At 35.9% G+C, this 26,326-nt stretch overlaps 1 protein-coding gene across 7 annotated transcripts in view; it reads left to right on the top strand.

Moving 5' to 3' along the window:
• Positions 1–26,326, top strand: part of tex2l (testis expressed 2, like) — a 48,979-nt gene that overhangs the window by 14,888 nt on the left and 7,765 nt on the right. For 2 of the 7 annotated variants that reach the window (XM_087276131.1, XM_087276126.1), the window contains 4 exons: positions 2,257–2,397; positions 8,226–8,325; positions 21,591–21,723; positions 22,264–22,398. In XM_087276131.1, the coding sequence (XP_087132257.1) occupies positions 2,257–2,397; positions 8,226–8,325; positions 21,591–21,723; positions 22,264–22,398 (509 nt within the window). Of the gene's footprint in view, positions 1–2,253; positions 2,398–8,225; positions 8,326–21,590; positions 21,724–22,263; positions 22,536–26,326 lie in introns of those variants that run through there. The other 5 variants (XM_087276130.1, XM_087276125.1, XM_087276128.1 and 2 more) reach the window with 4 other exon arrangements.

Here is a 26,326-nt window from a genome sequence, read left to right as displayed (position 1 = left end):
ACCACAGTTAAGTTTGTCTGTAATAAATGTGCCGATTGAACAGGTAGAGGAAATTAGACTTTTTGGAGTTGATAGTAGGTTAAAGTGGTCAAAACAGATTGATAAAATGGTAATAGTTATGGGAAGAGGTTTATCAATTATTAAGGGATGTGTAGAATTTTTACCACAGTACTTTATCTCTCAAATTGTCCAGGCAATTGTTCTTTCTTATCTAGATTATTGTCCAGTGGTATGGTCGAGTGCTTTAAGTAAAGACTTAGATAAATTACCAAATAACAGTTAGTCCAGAATAGAGCTGCACGACAAGAGGAATGGAAACATGGAATAAATTGCCATCAGACATTACATGCTTTGTAATAAGTAAAATGAGGTTTAAAAAATTGTTTAAAAAATATTTAATGGTACAATATTAAGTGGATTGTTGATCTGGATGTTATGTATGAATTTTGTATTTTAATGTTTTTTTTGGTCTTGTTGTTATGTATTAATGTAATTTTGTGTTATGTTCGATGAACCCCAGGAAGAAAAACCCGTACCTTGGTAGTGGCTAATGGGGATCCTGATAAATAAATAAATAAAATTAAGTCCAGTTTAAGAACTTATTAGTTAAAGCAACCTAATATAAAGTGGGAATGAAAAGGTTGTTTCTAATATAGTAAGAAATTGAGTAATTTTGTTATTTTTGAAGTGAACTACCCCTTTAACTTTATCTGGATAAATGTGCTTTGACATACCTGCCTTTTCAGCTTTTCATACTGGTGAACTGCTAATGTTTAAATCTAGGTAAAATATTTGGCTTCAAAATAATCTATGAAAAATTAAATAGTGTTTTTCCCCTGTGAGGTGTCAAAAGAGTGTCATGCTTTGAAGCAGTGGCTAAAAAGGATGGTGAGCTTTGCCTCATACATCAAAGTTCTCATACAATTTCCTAGATAGATATGAAAATGCACAACAAAATTAACTTTAGGATTAGATTACTTGTTTTCATTGTAAAAATGCTAAGATTTTACAAGTATTCAACATAAACTAATGCTTGTGCTCAGAGTCAGTAATTTTTGTTTTTAAAATGTTTTCAAAAGTATTTTGTCCTTAACAAGGCTGTATTTATTTGACCAAAAAATCTATTAAAAAAGTAATATTTGTGTTATTTGATACTTTTGTGAGAAAACAGTATTTATTTTCATTTTTGAAGATTGCTTGAATGCATCCCTGCTGTTTTCATTTCTTTAAATAAATGCACTTATATCTGAACTTTAAGAAACCCACGTTAGATTATTTGTATATATGATGGCAATTTAGTTTTACACTTTTTAAATATAAATATTTTGGAATGTCTAAATGTTTTACATGGTAGTTATTTTAAAGCACATCTATCTAGGTCTGAAACATGTTGGCTGTACACTGTATGTCTGTAAATGACTGCTGTGTAAAACTAGGTGAAATGTTTGGCTAAAGATCAGACATGAATTATTAAAGAAGTAATTTTTTCCCCTCTGGCTTGTCAGAAACGTGTCAGATGCTAGAGGCACTGTTCTAAAATTATAAGTTTGTAGTAGAAGTATAAGCTATTTCATTTATAACACTCTAAACTTTTCATAATGTCATAAAAAATTATTTAAGAAAAAAAATCCTGACGTGGCACAGTTTAAACATAAACGCTTAAGATGTACCTGTACCACTGAATCTGTCATGATCACCAGCGATCTAATAGCAACAAACCCGCCATTTATGGACTACAAGACCCAGTCATGCAACACACACACAACCTGTTTCTGATCCTGACAAATTGCAAACACAAGTACTGATTACACACACATATATATGGCTCACTTTGAGACACTCATTGCTGAGTCTTGTTATCTGTTCTAGTGACATTACAACTTCCTTTGTCTAGCTTTACTGTGTTTTTGATCCTCGCCTTGTTTTCCTGTTTTATTTCTGTCTGCTGCCTGCCTTGTGACCATCTGCCTGTTATTTATGCATTGCGCTTATAAATCTGTTTGCTCCTGTGTTGATCATTGCTTGTCTGACCATCCTGTTAATAAAACCCTGCATTTTGATCCTCACCTCCGTAGTCAGTGTCACTTTCTCCATTACAGGATCACAGAGTGTTCTGTTTTCAGTTGATGATTGATAGTAACATTTTATTTGAATCTAAATTGTCTTTGTTTAGACTACAATTTAAGTAAAAAATGGGACAAGTTAATTGCAAGGGTTCTTCACAACTTTTTTTTTTCTCTTTGACCCTTAAAGCAGACATTTTGTTGCCATGAGGATGAAACAAGGCCTGTCTGGTTGAATGCACTGATTGGTCGCATCTTTTGGGACTTTCTTCGTGAGAAGTACTGGGCCGATAAGGTCCAACAGAAGATACAGCGAAAGCTGAGCAAAATTCGGGTAAGAGAACAGAGAGCAATGACAAGCAGGGCCTAAAGTGAACATTTACCAAGTGCCAAATCAGAAACTCCCCTATATATTAAACAGTAGTATTTGCCACTTGACTGGTAACTAATATTTATTAGATATTTATTCATTTATTATTTATAAAGCATTCAAACGCAAGTGCTATACACTGCATAAAATGCTGGGTTCCACACAATCGATTTGTGCTGGGACAAAATAAAGGAATTAAGTAAACTTTCTTAGTTTGTACAAATTTAAGTGGATTGAACATAAAACAATTGAGTAGTCCCCTTTAAAAAATCGAGAATTGTGTTGTTTCAGCTCATTTTAAAACATCAAATGTCATTATTTTGAGTGTATTATATAGTATGAATATTAGCAGGAATGGAATTTGAGTGCACTATATCCAGAATCACCAGAAGTAGTATTCTGTATGCTGGTATTTCTTACTTTTTTATGTGCATGTAGGGAAGAATAAGTTTTTTCATTATTGATTTATTGTTTTCTGTCATCATTCCAAGGATGTATACATTTGTTGTCATATTATTATGGTTGTAATAGATTTTCTAAGTAAATTTATTGTTTACTGATTGGAGCTTTGGTGTTGCTGCCTTTTCATATATTATGTTATGTGACATATTAAGTTTGGATGAGTTTAAGGATTTGTTGGTTTATATGTTATGGTTGTTATGGTTTAAGTCATAAATTTCTAATCGTAAGCAGTTTTTTTGTAATGGGTGTTTGCAGGTCTGAGATCAGGGTTCACCCCAGGGATCAGTATTGGGCTCTCTACTTTTCAGCATATATACATTTTTTCACACTCTTAACTTTCACTTTTATGCAGTTGATTTTCAGATCTAAATATATTCTAAATCAAAGGTCAATGTGGCTGTGTCCTTTCTTTTCCAGTTTCTTTCTGAGATAAAAAATGGATGTCTGAAAATGTTCCTTGTTTAAAGTGACCAGAATGAAGTGATGCTTATTGGTTCACCGCATCAGTTGTGAAAAGCAGAGCCTACAAACTTAAATGTGGATGATTTTGCTTTACAGTTTTAAATGAAACAGGAAAGGATTAATTATTTGATGTTTCTACCTAACATTCCATCCTCATGTAACAAAGTCAAAACATTTATATATGTTATACATGTCAGTATATTTTTTGGTGGCTAAAAGGTTTATCAATCCCCTTGTATTTATGCAAAATATTGATTATTGTAAAGCTTTTTTTAAAGGGCACCAATTTGACTTCTTTTACAATATGTAAAATAATACTTTAGGGTCTCCAGAATGTGTCTGTAAAGCTTCACAGTTTCATCTTAACTACTTATCAGATTATTTATTATATAATGTAGAAGCTGTTTCCCAGTGATGGGTTGCAGCTGGAAGAGCATCCGCTGTGTAAAACATTTGCTGGATAAGTTGGGCTGTTTTTGTAGCCTGTGGCTTTAAATCCAAATGACCTGCTTCTCCCCACCCACCACTCTGACATGCATGTTTGCTTCTCATGCGTTACATCAGTAAACAGCGGTCAGTGATAGAGAAGACACAGATGAAGCTGAAATAAGGTCCCTATTCAAAAATGCCAAGTACATTTATTTCAAGTATTTATGGTGGAATTTATTCAAGCCTTTCTGCAATGACGAGTCTCACACAAATGCCATTTTCAGTACAGACACAAACACATATGCACATTTACTGGCACCATGCAGCCGTGGTGATTATAGCAGTTAAGAATTACATAGCGTTATTTATTACTGTTTATTACAAACATGCACTGGTAAAATTGTTCCAGACTCATATAATTAATTACTGAGGTGCAGCTGATCACAGAGTGTTGTAGCAAATGTTTTATTCCCAGTTTCTTTGTAAAAAAAAAAAAAAAAAAATCAGTGGACATGTATGTACATGTTATTATGAAGACATGGCATCTGTCAATCAATTTTGTGGGCGCGGAAAACCGCACTCTTACGTCACGTTATGGGCCTCAAAAATCACTGGGATTTGGGTTATATTTTAACATCAGGAAATTTAAAATAAAAGACTTGTTGGGTTTATATCACTCTAATATGACAGTGGACACACTATACATACACACAGTTCTGCCCAAACTGCTACCAAAAGTTGATTTTTCATCAAACAGTAGGTGCCCTTTAAAGCTTCAAAAGCTACACTAATCAATCTATAACTAGTACAATACTCAGCTGCTAGAATTATGACTAGAACCAGTGCAAGGAAGCACAATACACCAGTCTTGGAAAAACTTACTGGCTTTGTTTAGTTGTTAAACACTGTGTTTAATCTTGACTCAATATTCTCTTTTGTTATTAGTGCAATTCTTCTTCTTAGAGCTGCTTACTTTGTCTTCTTCCCTAATCTGAACTGTGACCGCTACAGTATGTAGTTTAGTGTTATTTTCAGATAATTATATACATTTGTGACCCGACGTGCAGCACTTTGTTCTTTTCACGTGAACAGCCCATAATAACGGTTTTTAGTGTCACAGCAACTCTGCTTGCATTAAATGGGCCGATATGGAAGTTTTGGTAGATACAAATATCTGATAACTTAAGGACAAAATAATGAAAATATAAACTGCTAAATAAAAATTGTGAACTTGACTGCAAAAACAAAACACACTCATGATATATCATGCACAAGTATTATTAGTGACTAATCACATGCAAGGGCGTCATGGTGGCACAGTGGGTAGCATGATTGCCTTACAGCAGGAAGTCGCTGGTTTGAGCCACGGCTGTGTCAGTTGCATTTCTGTGTGGGGTTTACATGTTCTCTTCATGTTCGCGTGGGTTTCCTCCAGGTGCTCCAGTTTCCCCCATAGTCCAAAGACATGCGGTACAGGTGAATTGGCCATAGTGTATGTGTTTGTGGTTGTGTCCCAGTGTTGGGTTGCAGCTGGGAGGGCATCCACTGTGTAAAACATATGCTGGATAGGTTGGTGGTTCATTCCACTGTGGCGACTCCTGATTAATAAAGGGACTAAGCCAAAAGGAAAATGAATGAATGAATGATATGCATTCAGAAAGACAACATGTACTAAATGTCATCCCAAATTTGTAATGAGAATGGTTTAAAAATCTGTTGTCAGCGAAGAGCTTTCAAGCTTTTCAAGATTTGCTGTAGTTTTCAGCCCAAATGTTATCTTTACTATTATGCAAATTAAAACTATTACAAAAGTACTTGTTATGCAAAGTAAATGTTTGTTTTTTATGAAAATCTCATATCATGATTACATTAACAAAAATGATCATGTTGTCAATATTAACACGGTTTTACCCTAAATTATGTCACACTTATTCCACAGTTTTAGTTTTGTATCTGAAAATGAACAAACAACAGTAAAACACTTGCAGCTTTATGCAATTTTGTGACGAAAAAACTCACAATTTTGATTCGTTTACTTATATTATTTCATGCACATTGTTATTTGTGTGTGTATTTTTATAGGTAATTTCAAGGTATGTTTGATAAACCTGCACTTTGAAAACTGCTTTACAAGAATCCATGTTTGCCTTGTTTATATTTGTCAAAATTGCATAATGCTGGCTAAAAAAAGACAAAATGTGCGAGTTTTCCTGACTGACATGCTATTTAATTTGTGGAGCCAAACTTTAACACCATATTCTCAACAGTGAGCAGCACACACTTTAAATCAAACGAATACAACATACTTTAAATGTTTACGTATATCAATACACACGTCTTTATCAAGTGTATAAGTTTACATTTATGTTGCAGCCTTTCATGATTAGCTAATTGCATTGTTATCAAAATTGCTTGATAATGAACATTTGAAACGATAATGCTGTCAAAAAAGAATCAATAATTCCTTACATTTATATAGTGCTGTTTCTGGACACTCAAAGTGCTTTACACATTTTTTTGGGGCTATTTCCTTATCCACAATAAGTGTGCAGCATCCTCCTGGATGACATGACAGCAGCCATTTTGAGGCAGATCTAACACACCACACACCAGCTGATAGGTGGAGACAAGACGGAGTGATGAAGTCAATTATTATATGGGGATGGTTTGGAGACGATGATGAACAGAGGCCAGTGGACAAAATTGGCCAGGATGCTGGGTTTAAACCTACTTTTTTCCCAGGACATCCTGGGATTTTTAATGACCACACAGTCAATACCTAGATTTAATGTCTAATCCGAAAGACGGCGCTCACTGAGCAGTATTGAGTCCTCATCAATATGCTGGGGCGTTAGGACTCACACAGACAGGTTTGCAGGTTTGAGCACACCCTGCTAGTTTCACTAACCCCACTTCCAGCAGCAACCTAACTATCCCATGTGGTCTCCCATCCATAATTTACCTTGAAACTGGTAATATTGTCAATACTAATATGAAATAATTACATACTTTTGATGGCCAGTGAAAAGTATTTATGGCTGGTAAAGATTCTCAAGTTACCAGCCACTGAAATATTTGATGTGTGTATAAAGTTGAAACCAGAAGTTTACATACACTCTAAAAAAAGGAACATAACCATTAAAAAAAGTCTGATGGTAAATCATGCTAAATGTTTACTATTTTAGGTTTGTTAGAATTACCTAAAGGATTTGAATTTGCTAAATGCCAGAATAATGAGAGAATTTTTCATTAATTTCTAGACAGTCAAAAGTTTACATATATTTCCTTTGTATTTTTATAGCTTTGCCCTTAAACTGTATAACTTTGGTCAAATCTTTCAGTTATCCTTCCACAAGCTTTTCACGGTAGTTTGAAATAATTTTGGCCCATTCCTCCTGATAGAATTGGTGTAACTAAGTCAGATTTGTTTGCTGTCTTGCTCTCACAAGCTTTTTCAATTCTGCCCACAAATTTTCTATAGGGATGAGATCAGGGCTTTGTGATGGCCACCCCAAAACATTCACTCTGTTTTCCCCCTAAAGCACATTTAGCAGTATGCTTGGGGTCATGGTCTGTTTGGATGACCCATTTGTGGCCAAGTTTTACTTTACTGGCTGATGTCTTGAGATGTTGCTTCAGTATTTCTACATAATGTTAATTCTTCATGATGTCATCTATGCTGTGAAGTGGAACAGTCCTTCCTGCAGCAAAACAGCCCCACAACATGATGCTGCCGCCCCCATACTTCACAGTTGGGATGGTGTTCCGAGGCTTGTAATTGTTCCCCTTTATCCTCCAAAATCTAACACTGGTCAGTATGGCCAAACAGTTCAATCTTAGTTCCATTAGACCACAGGACATGTATCCAACATTTAGTCTTTTTCCCAGTGTAATTTAGCAAATTGTAATCTGGCTTTTTTGTTGATTCTGACTTGTTGATTTTTCCATGTTGTCACACAAGGAAACAGTGTGTTTGAGGTTTTCTTTAAAAACTATTTTACAGTTGTGTCTCCAATTTACTGAAATGTTGTCAAATGTTGAATTGTTGTTCAGAACTTCCAAATCCTTGACACCATCATCTGAGCTTTTTTAGAGGCATAGTAATCTTATTGTATGTAAACTTGACTTTCAAGAAAAGTTATAACAATTTCTCAAAAATATCTCTCATTATTCTGCTATTAAGTATAACAGAAACACATTTGTGAATCCTAACTTACCTAAACGAGAAAAATTTTAGTCACATTAACATCTGACTTTTTTTAAAAATGGTTATGTGCCGTTTTATACAGTGTATGTAAACTTCTGGTTTTAACTGTATTTTAGCCAATGACAACCTTTTTTTTTCCACATAATTACTTTTTTCTTTCTTTCAACCTTTATGTTTTTTTAAACTGATATAAATACCTTGTGATGCTAATGTTTACCCTCTTTTACCACAGTTGCCTTACTTCATGGATGAACTGACCCTCACTGAACTGGCCATGGGCTCCAGCCTGCCCCAGATAACAGGAACATCTCTACCACAGGTCAACAGCAGAGGTGAGTGCGGGACTCCTAAGAGCCTCTTATGAAAAAGCAGATTAGATCATTCATCCGTCATGACTGCTTGAGAGAGCGTGTGTGTGTTATTATGCTGCTGCACTGAGCAGTGGATGAGATGTTATTATCCTTCAGTAATCTCAGGGATCAAAGGAGCAAAATAACGTCACATCGCTCTCCTCTGCGAATTTGTCTGCGAGTGTGTGCGCACGTGTGTGTTTACGCACTCAGCTGTATGGTCAAATGCTCACTGTGAAGCATATGTGCGATGTATTATCCCCATGAGAAGTGAAGTTATTATTGTGTGAGGCACCGCGTGCGTCTTTTACTCTCCGGCTCATAATCTGCGGATGTTATGTAACCTGTAATGGCTTTTGACAGAGTCAGTTTCTCTCGCTTAGCTTTCATCTCATTTATGGATTTATAATTTGTGCTGGTAGAATTGTGGGTGTTGTATTGTGTTATAATTGCATTTCTTTTATCCATGAATATATGATATCATTTTAAGCTTGACTTTTGACATAAAGATGGATGGCATTTAGAGTCTCTGTATTTGTAACTATATTTGTTATGAATACTTAATTTTTTTTGGTAAAATTTACATATCATTTTTAAGCAAGTACATATCCACATTGTGTACATGCCAGAAAATGATGTCCTGATCTTAGCCCGCTTAGCAACTGTAAGCCTTTAATAATGTTTTATAATTTGCAATGTTTTATAAATATGGGTGACCCGCTGTTTGTCTTTGCGACATTACATCACAAATATGTACACAGAATACACATTCTGTTGTCAAAGGCTTATCATTTATGCAAGGAGGATAAAAGTAAGGAGCTGCAGATGGAGGATCATTACCTTTTATCACAGCAGCTGGATTCAATGATGGATAGTAAAAGAACTAAGGAGCTTTAATTTTTGTGTTATGATAAAAACAAACCTTTTATGAAAATCAAAAGTTATGCCAATTAGAGATTATACTGTGCAGTTTTTATGTCAAAATGTAATGCTAATACACTACCTGACAAAATTAAGTTTTGACTATTCAAGTTTTAGGAACAACAAATAACAACTTGTCTTCTAGTGGATCATTTGGTATCAAAAGTGGCTAATATAAGGGGCAAAGGCCTCTAGAATATGCTTATTTTACCTAAATAAAATATGATCAAGCCTTGATTTTTGATTATTTAATTAGGTCAGAAAGATTTGACTTTTCTTTTGCCAAAGTCTTGTCACTTTACAGAAATAATGTACAGCATAGAATATAAAGTCAGGGTGCAGTGGAAAAAGAATTAATGGTAGCACTTTACAATAAGGTTTCTTAGTTAATGCATTTACTAACATGAACTAATCATGAACAACACATGTACAACATTTACTAATGCATTATTAACATCCAAGTCCATGCTTGTTAACATTACTTAATGCACCATGAGTTAACATGAACTACAGTAACAATGAACTACTGTATTTCCATTAACTAACGTTAACTAACATGAACCAATACAGCCGTAAATGTATTGTTCAATGTTTGTTTATGTTAGTAAATGCATTAATTAACATTAACTAATGAACCTTATTGTAAAGTTTGACCGAATTAATATTGTGTATGACTCCCATGAGCTTGGATGACTGCATCCATACATCTCTGCAATGACTCAAATTGTTAATCATTAAGGTCATATGGAATGGCAAAAAAAAAAAAAGCGATCTTGCAGGACTCCCAGAGTTCATCAAGATTCTTTGAATTCCTCTTCAATACCTCCTCCTTTATCTTACCCCAGACATGCTCAATATTGTTCATATCTGGTGACTGGTCTGGCCAATCCTGGAGCACCTTGACCTTTTTTGCTTTCAGGAACTTTAATGTGGAGGCTGAAGTATGAGAAGGAGCGCTATCCTGCTGAAGAATTTGCTCTCTCCTGTGGGTTGTAATGTAAAGTGCAGCATAAATGTCTTGATACCTGTGGCTGTTGATGTTGCCATCCACTCTGCAGATCTCTCACACGCCCCAATACTGAATGTAACCCCAAACCATGATTTTTTTCTTCACCAAACTTGACTGATTTCTGTGAGAATCTTGGGTCCATGTGGGTTCCAGTTCAGGATGCAGTTCAACAGATGATTCATCGAAAAAATTTACCTTCTGCCACTTTATCAAATGATCAACTAAAAGTCAAGTTATTATTTGTTGCTCTTATAACTGGGATCGATGACAAGACTTTTGTTATGTAGTGTACACATACTAAATGTACACAAAACAATTTCATAACAAAGTAGAACTATAATAATTTGCATGGTTTGATGTAGTATAAACTTAACATAATCACAGATATTTTCATTGTTATATTTTTTTCTCTCAGTTGGTCAGATCAAAAGTGACAGAAATGTGTCTGTCTTGGTCTTTGGTGAAAAAAAAAAAGTAGAATCTCAAAGTATCCACACCACAAAAAAGAGCCTTCTTCACGCAGCCTAACATTAGATTGATCCGTGTTGAGGAGCCGCACACAGACACATAGGGCCCTATCATACACCCGGCGCAGTGTGGCACAAGGCGCGGCGCAATAGTCTTTTGCTAGTTTCAGCTTGGCGCAAGAGTCGTTTTAAGGCGTTGCGCAACACTTTTTAAATAGGAAATGCATTAGCGCTCATATGTGCGCCCATAGGCGTTCTGGTCTAAAAAGGAAGGTGTTCTGAGGCGCACTGCTGGCGCGTTGCTATTTTGAGAAACTATAATAGATTTTTTATTAGACCAAAACAAACCCAGTCTAAACTCCGGCGCAGAGTTGCGCCTCGCTTACGCACTGCTTAATACGCAAAAGAGAGCAATAGGCAAATATCTTTACATATGAAAAAATTTTAATATTAAGGATATACTGTATATAGGATATATTAAGAATAGATATAGGATATGAATATAAAGGATTAAAATAATACAAAACATATTATTTTCTAGCCTATATAAATATGAAAAAACACTGCTTTTATGTCTTCTTCATCTCGGGAAGCTTTTTCAGTTTATTCATAACAATTTGCTTTTGTATAATGTTATTATTATTAGCAGTATTATTTATTATATCCATATTTGAGCACAATTTGCTATTATTTTTCATTTATACGTTTGATGGAAATTAGAACTGAATTTAGAAATAGTTTTGAAACGAATATTTGCGCTTAACAAACAAAATTATTTATTTATAGACTAATTGATGTCTGTGCGTAAAGGTTTCCTTATCCAAGAGCGAAAGTGAAAGTAGATCCATTATCTCTCATTCTCACGCAGTAGATGCTCTGTTTAACAGTTTTCTGTTAAAAAAAACTGTCAACTGTTAACTGTTTGCTAGTGAAATGCTCATTTTTTTCACTTAGACTTACTTTGCGTCCTCTAAATAGCGAATGCGCTCTTGACGCGACACAACTGGCTCTTAAACGAAATGGGAGATGAGATTCTAATTGGTTTAATCTCAAAACACACCTATAACTCATTAAGAAAGTAAACTCAACCCTTTTAGAACATGCGCCAGGGCGCAAAGCAAATTTTCCCGCCCTTAAATTAGTTTGCACCCTGCGTTTTGCGGTCTGTGTATGGACCGTCAAAATGCTCGCTGCAGAGCCATTTGAGGAGAGCTGAGCTCCAGCGAGGGGGAGCATGAGCTGTCGCTCCTCATCCTGTAAGCTGTTTTAATGCGTACACCAACCCCACCCCTAACCCTACCCCCAGTGACATCACTCGTAGAAGAAGTGCAAAAAAGGTGGAGCTCAAGCTTAAGCTCCCCCTCGCTGGAGCTCAGCTCTCCTCAAATGGCTCTGCAGCGAGCACCACTTGGTCAAAATAGAGCCCTTAGATTTACTACAATGGAACATTCCAAACAGAGATGGCGACAAAAAGCTATAGACTACAGCTTTAAAATAGCAAATTAAAAACCTGGAAGGAAGCTGCCTTGATGACAAACTCTCTTATATGGAAAATAAGAGACGTCGTTTTATTTATGATAATCATTTACTAAACACTGTGCTTTCAAAGTAGTGCAAGAATTGTTTAAAATACCTCTAGGGTGTTCTGGTTAATGTAATTTAAAAATGTGATTTAGTGGGACATTGTAAGTTTTCTTGAGAGAGCGTGTGTGAGTTATGCTGCTGCACTGAGCAGTGGATGAGATGTTATTATCCTTCAGTAATCTCAGACACAAACTATAGGTCTCTAACTGTAGTATGTTAATAGGTCAAACAGCAGTGCAGAGTAGCTACCCACTGGTCTTGGGTTTATGGAGCGTATGCTGTAAGGTGCTCTGACTGGGGACTTGGTTGTTCTACTGGGGGTCTATGTGGGCATCATCAGTGATAGCTGGATGGGTGTGACTGGAAGAAATTTGAATATCTGTTATTAGATTTCTGTAAGGTTTGTCCATAATAAACACTACGTTTGAGCATAAAGATGTCCAACACGTCCATTGTGTAAGGCACCAGGATAAACTAGGCAAAAGTTTGAAGATCAGCCCAAGCAAATTGCAATGGTCCACTTGGAATATCTGGCAGAACCTTATGTTAGGGATTTTTAACTCTCACCTCCAGAGGGGCTTTGACCAGATCCCAAGGAGGGTTGGAGACATTGAAACTAAGTGCAACCCACAAACGCGGTAGTGGACATCGGAATAAAGGATGCTGAACAGGATGCCGATCAAGCTGAAGGAGTCATATTAAGCCTGGTTGACTTTTGTGATTCCCAAGGTAGCTAATAGGTGCCATCAGACCAAGTGTGCTACAGCCTGGGTGGTCACAGAGGCAATTTTTCATTGAGAAAGCACAGCAGAAGTTAACTTTCCATCACCTAAGTTGAAGTCACTGAGTTAGTCTACAAACTCTACGGTGACATGTGCTCCACTGCAGTAGTGGTCCCCATTTTTAAGAAGGGGGACTAGAGTGTGTTTCACTACAGGGGATCAGACTTCTCAGCCTCTCAGTCTATGCTAGGTAATGGAGAGAAGAATCTGGCCAATAGTAGAAAACTTGGAGAAGGGTTTGACAATGTATCTCATGGAATTTTTGGGGGATTGTTCTGGGAGTGTGGGGTATAAGAGTCTCTGTTGAGGGTTTTCCAGTCTCTGTACAGTATGTATGAGTTTGGTTCACATTGCCGCCAATGGTTAAGACTTGTCGGTACATGTTGATGTCAGGGTTCTGCCACTTTGGTCTTGTAAATTCTTGTTTTGGTGGCAGAGCTCTGACACTACTCCATGTCTGGTCCTGTTTCTGTCTCTGTGTGCGCGCGCCGTCATGGGTGTACGCAGAGTGTGCGCGCTGCCGCTTCATGTGGCCGCGCACGCTCTGCGTCCCTCAGACGCGCTCTTGTACTAGTGTTTGTGTTTGTTCTGTCAGCAGCGCGCTGCTTTATTCTCGGCGCCTCCGTCTAGTTGGTTTCAGTTTTGGTTGGCGCTGAGATGAAGCATGCGCGTTGCTTATGTGTGAGCGCACGGTAAGGTGTTTATCTATCGTGTGCTCGTGTCTTGCGTCTCTTGTCAAAGCACGTGGCTCGATGTTTACATTGTGGTCACGTGCTTTTGTCGTGTGCTTCAGTGTTGTGTTTGTTGTCATGAACATGCGGTTAATGAGTTCTCTCATTGGCTGCATGTTCTTGTCCTGTTAAGTGAGCGCATGGCTTGTGTTGTCTCTCTGTGTCATGCGCTCTCCCGTCTATTGTCTTGTCCCACCCTCCTTGTTAACCCATTATTAGTTAATTGTGTTCACCTGTTTGTGTGTTAATTTTCTACAGTTTATATACCCCTCACTTTTGCTGTCCTGTGCCAGTTCGTCATCACATGTTGTTGTTTGAAGTCTTGTCCTGTCGTGTGTCCAGTCCTCATCCATGCCAGCCTGCCCAGTCCTGTTTGTATGTGTATGCATTTGTTTTGTTAATGTTTTCCCCCTCGGGGTAGTTTATTTTGCATTTTATTTTATTTTTATTATTTAATAAATTCCCATTATTCCTGCACTTGAGTCCTCACTCCTTTTTCCCCATTTCCCCTCACCAACCCTGACAGTTGAACTCTGACAGTGCTGCACTGTTAACCCTTACTGTAGATTATGCAGTAAATAACTGTAAAATAGCCAGTGTTTTGCTGTAATTAAAGGAAACAGTATTTTACTGAAAAAGGAGCAGGATTTGTATGGAATTTTGTAGTGCAAAGAATAAATTACAGTAATTTACTTTATGTACCCATTACAGATAGTTACTGTGATAATAAATGGTAAATTACTGCTCAACCATTATTACCCCATGTACTCTGATGCTTTATGTTGCTATATATATATATATATATATATATATATATATATATATATATATATATATATATATATATATATATATATATATATATATATATATATATATCTGTTCAGTTTCGTTAAGTGTATGGTCAGTATTGAGGAGAATGGGAGACAATGCATTGATGATAAGCTAATTTTCTCTGCAGCCATCTCTGTGTTTTCTTTGGTTCCTTTTATGTTTTTAACATTGAGTACCAGGAGTCAACCAATGTCAATGTCACAGAGCTAATTAAAAGGTAAAGATATCGACGAGATGCATTTAAAGGCAAAAATATTCACACAGAGCAACCAAATTATCACAATCATTTTTATAACTTTGTTTACTTTTCTATAATTAATCTAATGTGCCTAGTTTAGCTTATAGTTAAGCTTTTAAATTGCACTTTGAGCTGAATATTAGTATTTTGCTAAATAACTAGTAAAAATTTGTTATTTAAAAAATATCTTAAACAGCACGTACATACATTTTTGCAGAGACTCAATGAATTTGTTTGGAAAACTTCAAATGAAGTAGGTAAAAATGGCATTAACAGTATAGTATAAAGACTTTCCTAAATAAATGTATTAATCAGGTTATTTGTTTGTTTTTTTATTATTATTATTACTACAGGTTTGGAACAACATGAGGATCAGATTATTTATTTATTTATTTTTTTTTGCTTTGGATGAAGTTTTTAATATTTTTATTGTTTTTATTCAATGATATGTGCATGATTGTGATAAATGTAGGCAATTCCTTTGAAAATATGCTAGGTACATGGGATGTCGAACTCCTGAAGGGCCGCAGCCCAGAGATTTAGTTCCAGCCCTGCTTCAACACACTACCTTTAGATTTAGTTTGATCAGGTGTGCTTAATTAGTATAACTGCACTGTTACTCTGTAGATTGTGCAGTAAATAACTGTAAACTAGCCAGTGTTTTGCTGTAATAAAAGGAAACATTTATTATTTATTAACACATATTATTTTACTGTAAAAGGAGTAGACTTTGTATGAAATTGTGTAGTGCAAAGAATAAATTCCAGTAATTTATTTTATGTACTCATTACAGAAAGTAACTGACAATAAATAGCAAATTACTGTTCAACCATTACTGTCCCATCTTCTCTAATGGTTTATGTTGCTATTTATTGAGACGAGCATTTTAAAGGCAGAAAATAATGATTTAGGCATCACCACACACTCCCACAGGCTGTCTGTCTTATTCTAAACACAAAGGTGTTAGAAAGAGTTTTCAGAAAATGCTGGCCCTTTAAGGGAGTCAGGTGTTTGATTTGTTTACTGCTGTGTGCTTTATTCTCTGTCCATCAATTCAGATGTAGAGTCTGATATGTTTTAGGCTTTAACTAAGAATCTACAATGAGTAAGTAAAATGTGTTCAAATCTTTTTGAGGGTTTCTAATAATAAGGCTGTGTTTTAAGTTATATTGTTGTTATCTTAAACTGTGTACTTGAAAGCTACATTGTTAGCTAGTTAGCCTCTCCTCATATAACTTCTTACATTACTTTTGTTTAAGTATATGTATTTATTGGATATTGCATACTGCCATAATGTACAGATGCTAACAGTTGTATGTATCTTTCTGGCAACTAAGCCAAAATTAAATTCCATCATCACAGTAAGGTAACATGTGCACATCATCACAGGGAATCACAAAAACATGATACACATAGCCATCCACACACAAAAGCTCCACTGTCAGGTCCCAGGTTGTGAGTTTGTTGCTAAGTATTTTTCAGAGCTGTGTTTCCACCTATGAATTTATATTAGAAACAATAAAAAAGTTTGTTGTCATGAGATAATTATAACAATAAAACATTGGATCCTTTGGTTTTTCGGTGTTGCCAACTTTATTTTTATTTTTTATAATTATTTTAAACTTTTTATTGAGATTTGACACAGTTTTTAATTATTTAAAACTTTAAACTTTAAAATAATTATGTTGTGTTTTTTGCTGTTCATTTGCTGATCCACCTTCCAGCAGATTTCAGTTGCTACCCACATCAAACACACCTGAACCAATTAATTAGGACCTGAACACCACTTGATAATTACAGGCAGGTGTGTTTGATATGGGTAGCAACTGAAATCTGCAGGAAGGTAGATCTCCAGGAACAGGATTGAGCACCCCTGCTATATACCATGGGGGTCAAACTACAAGTTCCTGGAGAATTGCATTGCAGCAGAGTTTAGTACCCACCCTGCTTCAACATTACCTGTTGATTTCTAACAAGTCTTAATTAGTTTGATCAGGTGTGTTTAATTAGAGTTACAGCTTAAAGTCCCGGTCACACTGCACTTTTCTCCCTATAGACTTCCATTCATACGCATGTGAGTACTGCAGACCTGGAATGATAGCTCATGCAACAAATTTCATAATTTGCAGCATTGGAAAGTTCAATCTTGGAGAAAGCTGACATGCGAAATCACATCACGTGGTTGCTTGAGACCAATCAAAGATCAAAACATGACCACTCTGGCTTGCTTTTTCAATCTCTAATTATTTTGTTTAATTCCACTACTCGCTTTGTTTAATTCCACTTCGCAGTGCAGTTTAACAGAATTTTGCATGCTCAAACGTTAATGTGACCGCAGCCTTACTGTGCAGACCTGTAATATGCAAGACAATATTTATATCTGCTGATTTCTTATTTTTGTTATACTTTTTCTGTTATTTATTTGTTTGGTGCCAAAACAATAAAATAAATTTGTCTGAAAAATGTTATGCCTTCTATTTTTTAATAACAGCTAAGAATACTGATTAATTTTAGTAACACTACAATAACTATATAAGATATACTATTAATGTGTATGCAGTATAATGCTGTGATTTGTAAAACTACAATACAGTTATTAACTGTACACAGTTTCCAGTTAGTTACCACTGCTGCTCTATTACAGTAATTAACTGGCAACAGTGTTGCCAGTTATTTACTGTAACTGAACCGATACAGTGAGTGGCTGGCAACAGTGTTGCCAGTATTCTACTGTAAAAAAACCCGGTAAGGTCTAACAGTGTGCCTATTATCTGTGATTCTGTATAATGTTTTTATAGAAAGAATCTCTAGGGGCAGCTTGGGGCTAGAAGGGTTCTGGTTTGAGGACCGCAGGCTTTTAGCTATTTGCAGAAAATGTTTGCTTCATCGAACCTGGACCTACTAAATGCACTGGCATGGCTTGCTGTCAAACAGTATTTAAAACAAGTGGGATGAGAATCAACCCCCTCAAGTCCAAGTAGGGATGCTCATTTCGGTTAATTTTGCTAACCGACAACCGCCGCCCATTAATCGGTTATTAACGGTTAACTGGTTAGATTACTATTAATTTTATATTAAACAAATTGACGTGTCTATTTTGTGTCCGACACATTAAATATTGCATAAAATACTGATTCATTTTATATGCTAGCATATTAATAATAGAACATAACAACAGATCATTTTCACGCACCTGCAGTGTTTAGCACAGAAGAGCAGAATAAACTTAATAAAATGAATAAAATAAATAGAACTGCCCAAAATTATTTTCCACTTAAATAATTAATTTATATTGCAAATCGAAAACACTGACTGATTCTTTTTAATAACCGGCATAGACTGTTTTTTTTTCCAATCATATGTTTTTTTCTTCCGTCAAATAAAAATAGCTGACTTTCTCAAATTGCTTGCTCCATTGAAAATATGCATTTATTTAATGCCCCGCTTGTATTATTATAAATCACAAAACCTTTTACATTTTTAACAGAAATTATTATTTTAAAGATTATGTCTTGCTATGGTTTCCTCTCTCTCCCTCGCGGTTAAGTGTGCGCGCTGCGAGATGAAAAAACAACAATGTGCGCATATGTTGACTTTTTGCAAACAGTTTTGTTGTCTAAATATGATATTGCATTAATGTGCATACATGCTTTATAAGCTGTAAAATAAAAGGTAAAGTTGTTTTTATTTGTTGCATTTATGACGCAGATCCAGGTCAACATCAGCTGAAATGGCATCAGGGCCGAAAAGGCGCACCTCACTGTATGTTGACAAGGAAAAAAGAAGAGAAGAAGCGAGGTCCTCTTATGAAACGACTGAATCAGCTGGGTATCGATTGTGCAAAAGTGTTGCTGTCCGTGTTATTACAATTTTAATATTTAATACTATTGTGATATTCAAGATTTGTACATTCATACAGCTCTGGATAACTTAAAACAGCGATTAGACCTTCAGAGCGGTGTTAATGCATCCTGAAGTAAAGCGAAACGGCTATAAACTCCAGCAAGATATAGTGATTATATGCAGAGCCATATACCTTTATCTATAAATAAAGTATAACTATAGAAACTGTGTTCATCTTAACTGAAAGCTTCGTCGAGTTTGCTGGCCTCACGCATCGCGCACCTGTCAGTCAGTCATCCAGCACGTAAGGCCAACAGATAGCGCACAGCACTAAATATGGTTACAGAAAAGTTTGCGCTGTTATAATTCACTTACCTTTTAATACGTTTTGGTGCGATTATAATCCGCTGTTAAAAACAACAACAATGACTGAATGTTTTGAAAGGGTAATGTAGCCGTGGATGGATGCATTTTGGTCCCCGCCATTGAAGAATGAATGTAGCGAAAACCAAGCTCTTTAAAAGTTCTCTGTAGTTGTCTTGACAACACAAACTGCTGCTCTGGGATGAGCCGGGTGCAAAAGATGCCCCTCTTAACGCAAAGGCGCATTCAGTCGGTCCCTTATGCAGCCAAACTAAAACTAAAAATATTTAAAATAATATTTTTAATCGTTTAACTGATAGCATTAATCGGTTACAAACGCACCCTTTCGGTTAACGGTTAATCGATTATTTTGAGCATCCCTAAGTCCAAGGTTATGGTGCTTGACTGAAAAAAAGGGCAAATGCCATCTTCAGGTTGGAGGAGAGTCCTAAAAGTATCTTGGTATCTTGGTGGAGTTCAAGTATTTTGTGGTCTTGTTCACAAGTGACCGAAGGACAGAACATGAGATTGACAGATGAATCGATGCAGCGGCAGCAATAATGTGGTCAATGTACTGTTCATGACTGAAAGGACAAGATCTCAGATACAAATGGTTGAAATGAGCTTTGTTCACAAGTTAGCAGGATTCACCCTCAGAGATAGCAACTGTTTTGAATGCCTCCTGGACACCTTACCAGGGAGGTGTTCCAGCCTTGTCTCACACGGAGGATGCTGGAAGGATTGTCTCTGGCTAATTTATTCAGTGACTGTTATATATTTTATATCTATGTATGCCTATATTAAACTAGACAAACATTTAATGAATTTTTACCAAATACTATTGGAATGTTGGTGTAACTGCTTACTTTTATTCCACTGAAAAAAACTATATAAATACATCAGATGTGTCAGGAGTCTGCCACTTCGGTCTTGTTAATTCTTATTTTGGTGGCAGAGTCCAGACACTAGTCCTGTCTTGTCTAGTATGTTCTGCTCGGCTCGAGTTTTCCCAGGTCGAGCACTCATATTTCTTTCCATTTCTGTCCTTGTCATTGTATTAGGGCCATCTTGGCGAGGTCTGGCTGTGCTCTGGATACATGCTCTTGTTCTGGTGTGTTTGTTATTTTATTCGCGGCATGGTGTTTTCATTCTCAGTGCTCCAGTCAAGTTGGTTTTGGTTGGTGCTGAGAATGGAAACATGCATGCATGTGCCCGTGTCTTGTGTTCAGTCTATTAGTTGAGTTGTGTTTCATGCACATTCGGCTAGTGAGTTCTCCCACTGGCTGCCTGTTCTAGTCCTGTTTTTTTTTTTACGTGAGCACATGGCTTGTGTTGTTTCTTTGTGTCATGTGGTCCTGTCTATTGTCTAGTCCCACCCTTCTTGTTAACCCAGTATTAGTTTATTTTTTTCACCTGTTTGCTAGCCAATTATTTCCCCTTTTTAGTCTACTCATGTGCCAGTTCATCAGATGACATTATTCAGTTGTGTATTGTCATGTTCTGTCCAGCTCTGATTCCTGCCAACCTGCTCAGTCAAGTTTGTTTGTTTGTTTGTTTGTTTGTTTTGTTAATATTTTCCCTCTTATAGTTAGTGATGGGCAAAGCGAGGCTTTATGAAACACAGAAAGAGTCGAAACAAATGTGTTAAAGCTTAAAATCGTTTCGAAACCCTACTCTATAGGGACGCCTAGTATAATTTTTATGTATTGCACTGGAATAACTTTAGCAAAGAACAGTTGAGCACATTGAGGTACTTGATACCACTTTGTAGACTCAAATCTTCAAGTGATTTAGTGGAGTGGTTAGGGTTCCTGAATATCATGCAGGGATAGTGGGTTTGAATCCAGGCTGATACAGATATTTTGAAATGTTTAATATTAGTTTGAAATGCTTTGTTCTTGTATTGTTTTGTTTCAACATTGGTCTGACATCCGAATAAACACTAGGCTATGTGAGATTTTTTTTCTGACTGTTCTGTCAGGTCTCGAAACACTTCTGAACCATTCAATGCTTTGAATCGCTTTAGTCACGTGACCAGGTGTTTCGAAACACTTTAGTCATGTGACCTGGGTGTTTCGGGTCATGCTTCGATGCAGTGTTTCGAAACACATGGCTTCAGGATCTCGACACTGTCGAAATGTCAGTTTTATGTCAGCTATCCCTATCTCATGGTTGTTTTTGTTACCTTTTATTTTATTTTCATAACAAAAACACGTAATGTTTAGTGCACTTAAGTCATTGCTCTCTTTCTGAAACTGATTGGATGGTTATTTCCCTGTTATAGATGCACTCTAAAAAATGAAGGTTCCAAGTAACAAAACTTTTTTAGCATGACATAATAAAACCATTCTGGGTTCCACAAAAAAACTTTCAGCAGAGAGCCATTATACTGACAAACCTTTATCTCCCAATATTCCCACTTTGTGTATGCTATCTTCTAATAACTGATGGCAAAAATGTATTTTTGTGTGACAGGTCTTTGGTTGCATTTGGAGATGGAGTACACAGGAGCGCTTCAGATGACTTTAGAGACCAAAATCAACCTTTCTAAACTTGGGAAAGATGGAATCCTTGAGGCAGAAACAGAACTGGAGGCCTTCAGTGTGTTGTAAGTTTCTTGAAAATAAAATAGCTTCTGAATTTAGACCACAAATTGTGTCATTATCTCGTATACATCTACTCACAGAATAGCCTATTCAATGTCTATAATCTACAGTTTATGTTATAGTACATAAATTACCATTTTGGGTAGCCAGACAGAAATCACAAGAAAATGTTAACAATACAATATCAGACAAAGGACTACACAAAACACAGGAGTATAAATACACAAGACCTAATGACCTGAATACAAGCAGGGAGTGAGAGACAGGTGAAACTAATGATTATCAAGAAAGGGTGGGAAACAGAACAAAGGAGTCACATGATATAAACAGAAAGCGCATGGAACATGGGAAAGATCACATGACATAAACATAGCACACCAGACTCGTGACACCGTGAGAGACATGTAAATATATAATACAAAATAACACCATCCTCAAACTTTACATAGTTTTTAACATTTTATACTGTAAAATAGTGTTTTTAGTTGTATGTGATTATGAGATATTAATTTGATGAGGTCTTGGCTGGATGTGTTGTGCAGCAGCAGGTCCAGGCTCTCAGTTCTGGCTGACAGTGATGAGGAGTCCTCCAGTGCAGGATCCTCAGATGAAGAGGACGTTTCATCTGCAGACACTCAAGGAGCTCTAACTGATAAGACTCTAACTGGTGTTGATGGGTAATTATTATCAATTGAACAAATCACACAATTTCACCAACAAAACATATATTAGCAATATAAGCCAGAAATGTTGTTCTGACAAATTAAATATCAACATTTTGGATCAATTATTAAAGTGATACGTTATCCAAAAACAGAAATTACCTCATTTATTTTCCCTCATGTGGTTTTACACCTTTATGAGTTTCTTTCTACTGTTGAAATTGAGATGAGAATGAAGAAGGTATAAAACCTGTAACCATTGACTTCTATTGTAGGACAATAAATACTACTGTAATCAATGGGTGACAGCAACCAGCATTTTTCAAAATATCTTCTTTTGTGTTCAGCAGAAGAAAGAAACTCAAATAGGTTTTGAACAAGTGAAGGGTGAGTAAATCATAACAGAATTTTCCCTTTTAGGTGAACAATCCCTTTAACCGCAAATTAACCTCAATAACCAAAACAAGGTTAAAGCAGTCTCCACACTAAAACTGAATTAATAATGGCACAGAACAATGATACTGTTGGAGTGACAATTTTCCAGACTCTGACATTTTTTCCGAGCTGATGAACAATAAAAAAATCACTGACAGCATATAAGAATCTATTTGACTCTAAAGGAATAGTCCATGCACAAATGACAATGACCCCATTATTTACACCCTAAAGCCATTCTCAGTGTATATGACGTTCTTCTTTCAAACAGAACAGTCAGAGTAGTTAAATGTTATCCTGGCTCTTCCATGCTGTATAATGTTGTTTAATAGTGACTCTTATTTGAAGCTTCCAAAAGCACATAAATCCATTTTAAAACTAATCTATATGCCACCATGGTTTTAACATTTAATTTACTTCATTGATTTCCTTATCCTATTGCAGTATCCAATAGAGTTACACAAATTTGCATGAACTACAGCACAGTTTACGTGAGAACTTTTTAAGCCAAATAATGAAAACTTTTTATGCGTTTTGCCTGTTTGTTTACACAATGTCATTTTTGTGACTAAAAATAGGTAAATCTTAAAAACAGGTTTTTAAAGATCTTGAATATGTCATCGTTGTGTCGGTGTAAACACCCAAAATCTAAGATACTGATGGCACATGCTCACTTTCCTTCAGGTATACATATAGTAAGCATTTTTGTAGATTTTCACGAATGTGTAAATGCAGCCTGATCTCACTATTTTTAGGAACTATCTTACCCTTTGTCAGTTTATCACAGGAATTCTGTCTTGCAAAAATGTATGATTTTTAAAAGGAGGCATGGTACAAACCCCATCCCTAAACCCAGCCATCATTTGAGAATGAGCAAATAATACTAAATTATATGAATGAGATTGTATGAATTCAATAAATCAAATTAGCCACTAAATCAGAAGCATCCAAATTCCCATGAGATATCGTTGGTAAATGTAGATTATTTTGAAAATGTCATCATGTAAACTGTCACACTGTTCAAAGAAGACGTGGGGACCCAAATTCAAGCGACAGTTTATTTACAACACAGAAGTGACATAAACAGAATAATGAGAAGCTGGCTGGCTGGAAGTCAGATGATCACAAGAAGTAGATGAAGGAGCAAATAGTTCTCCGTCAACAGAGCGAATCAAATGTTTATAGGAGAGAACTTCACTCCCCGTCAACAGAGCGAATCAAATGTTCATCGGAGAAAACCTCAATCGCCGTCAACAGAGCAAATCAAAGTTCATAGGAGAGAACTTCACTCCCCGTCAACAGAGCGAATCAAATGTTCATCGGAGAGAACCTCAATCGCCGTCAACAGAGCGAATCAAAGTTCATTGGAGATGACTTCAACCAGCGCACAACACCAGTGAACTCAACGGGGAGAGCCTGACAGAGATACAAAGACAAGTGAGGACAACAAACTGACAAGGTGAGACAGGAATGCTGAACATTTATAGCCACATTAATGCGCTACACCTGGAGCACTGATAATCAGCTGAGCGGTACTAGGCGACCGATGACCATGATCATGTGACCGCCCAGCTGATGACATAAAAACAACAACACTGACAGCCACGCGACTCTCAACAACTTTAATCATAAGGTAAACACAAATCAAAAGTTTCCATCTGGAGCTCCTCTATGGGATTCGACACTTGTTCCATCTGGCTCGTGCTTCTCCGCACTCGTCACAGTTACCAAGTCGACCAATCACAGAGCTTGTAGGAAGCGTCATTTGTAGTTAAATTTTTTGAGAAGTGCGCATCAGCGTTGGTATCAGCGTTGGCAAGGGCTAGGCAAATGTGCGAAGGCTGCACCGGAGAATACGCACACGCTTGACGCAAAAGTATAAATCAGCCATACTTTTATTTAAAAAGAGAGGTCACAATTTTCACATATTTTTATTTGCAGCAGTCTGTTTGTTACATACTATACAATATTTGTTTTAAAAGCTCTTTCTTTATGAGGGATTTAACAGACTCAATCAGGGGTGCATTTCCCAAACAACGACATAACCTGCAGCTGAACTATCATAGTCCGATGCATTCTTTGGGGAAAGAACAATGTAGTGACGAGTGTTTCCCCAAACGTAGTTTCTCTGTCACCGATCCATCGTCTAAACCACGTTAGTTATAACGTAAAGTACCCATAATGATGCTCGAAACAAGACGGTAACACCTTCTTTAGAGAAAAACCCCATCATTTCTTTGTGCAAATGATATTGTTTTACATGCACACATTTAAAAAAAAAAAAAAAATCCAAAATTAGTTTTGGTAAAAACATGCATTTAAATGTATGTAAACAGCACATATAAGACCTTCGTCTACTTTAAAAATATTGAGAATATTCTATATTTTATTCTAAAAAATAGAATCACTTTAAAAAGCTAACACATTCTAATATCAAATATAAATCATATAAATAAATAAATAACAAGGCAATTTTTTTAAAGAAATTAAATTTATTATTTATTATTTAATTATTTATTAAATATTAATGATGATTAATAATAATAATATTATTATTATTATTGTTGTTGTTATTATTATTATTTAGTAGGATATTGTTTGTTTTTTTTGAAAAGTCTACTTTTACAATTTGACACATGCAAACCACTGCAGAAATTTTCTAACCAACAAGCTGATGTAATATACAGTACAGATGGATTTCTTAATAAATAACCTACTATAAATTTAAACGATTAATGTATGCTATGTTTTTTGTTTTCACAAGCTTTGGAGATGTAACATAAATTATATTCATGCTTAACTGCACAGAATATACTTTTAATAGTTGCAAAGTAATCTAAGATTTAAATGTAGTATCTACTCTTGCTTTCTTCCTGGGTGTATCAGCGTTTTTAAATAAATCAATGATTAAACAATTAGGGCAATTTGCAATTTGGAAATGTCTTTTCATTATTGTTAAAGAGACAGAACATATGAATATTAGAGCTACATGATTAAATTGTTAAAAGGTTGCAATCTGCAAATAGAGTAATAAATTTTGTAAGTAACTTTCAGCATTTAAAAATACAGGTTGTTTCAGAGGCAGTTGATATACCAATATGAGGTATTTGTCAATGAATTGTGCATTTCAAACATTCTGTCCAAAAGGCTGATTCATCCAGTAATAAAACAAGTGAAGTCTATCTGGGGTTCATTTCCGAAAACCATTGTTAGCCATCTGAAGTCGCAAGTTGCATTGTTCGTCGATTTGGCTTTTCCCAAATCCATTATTTTAATGAACATTCGTGAACTGCGTTGCAAACTTGTATGCTTGCGACTACACCTCTAGAGCTGTAGAAACATAGAAACATATACTACATATATTTAAACATACTATTAGAAACATAGTTTCTGGCTGTGTTCTATTCCAAATGCCCTATTCATTTAGAACATTCTGACATTTAAACTTGAATAAATATATTTAAAAAAGCATTAAAATCATCCTTTTTAGGTGTAATTTGTTTTTAAA

The sequence above is a fragment of the Danio rerio genome, chromosome 12, assembly GCF_052040795.2.
Source record: "Danio rerio strain M-AB ecotype USA chromosome 12, GRCz13ab, whole genome shotgun sequence".
Lineage (NCBI taxonomy): Eukaryota > Metazoa > Chordata > Actinopteri > Cypriniformes > Danionidae > Danio > Danio rerio.
This window is presented reverse-complemented; position numbering and strand designations above follow the sequence as displayed.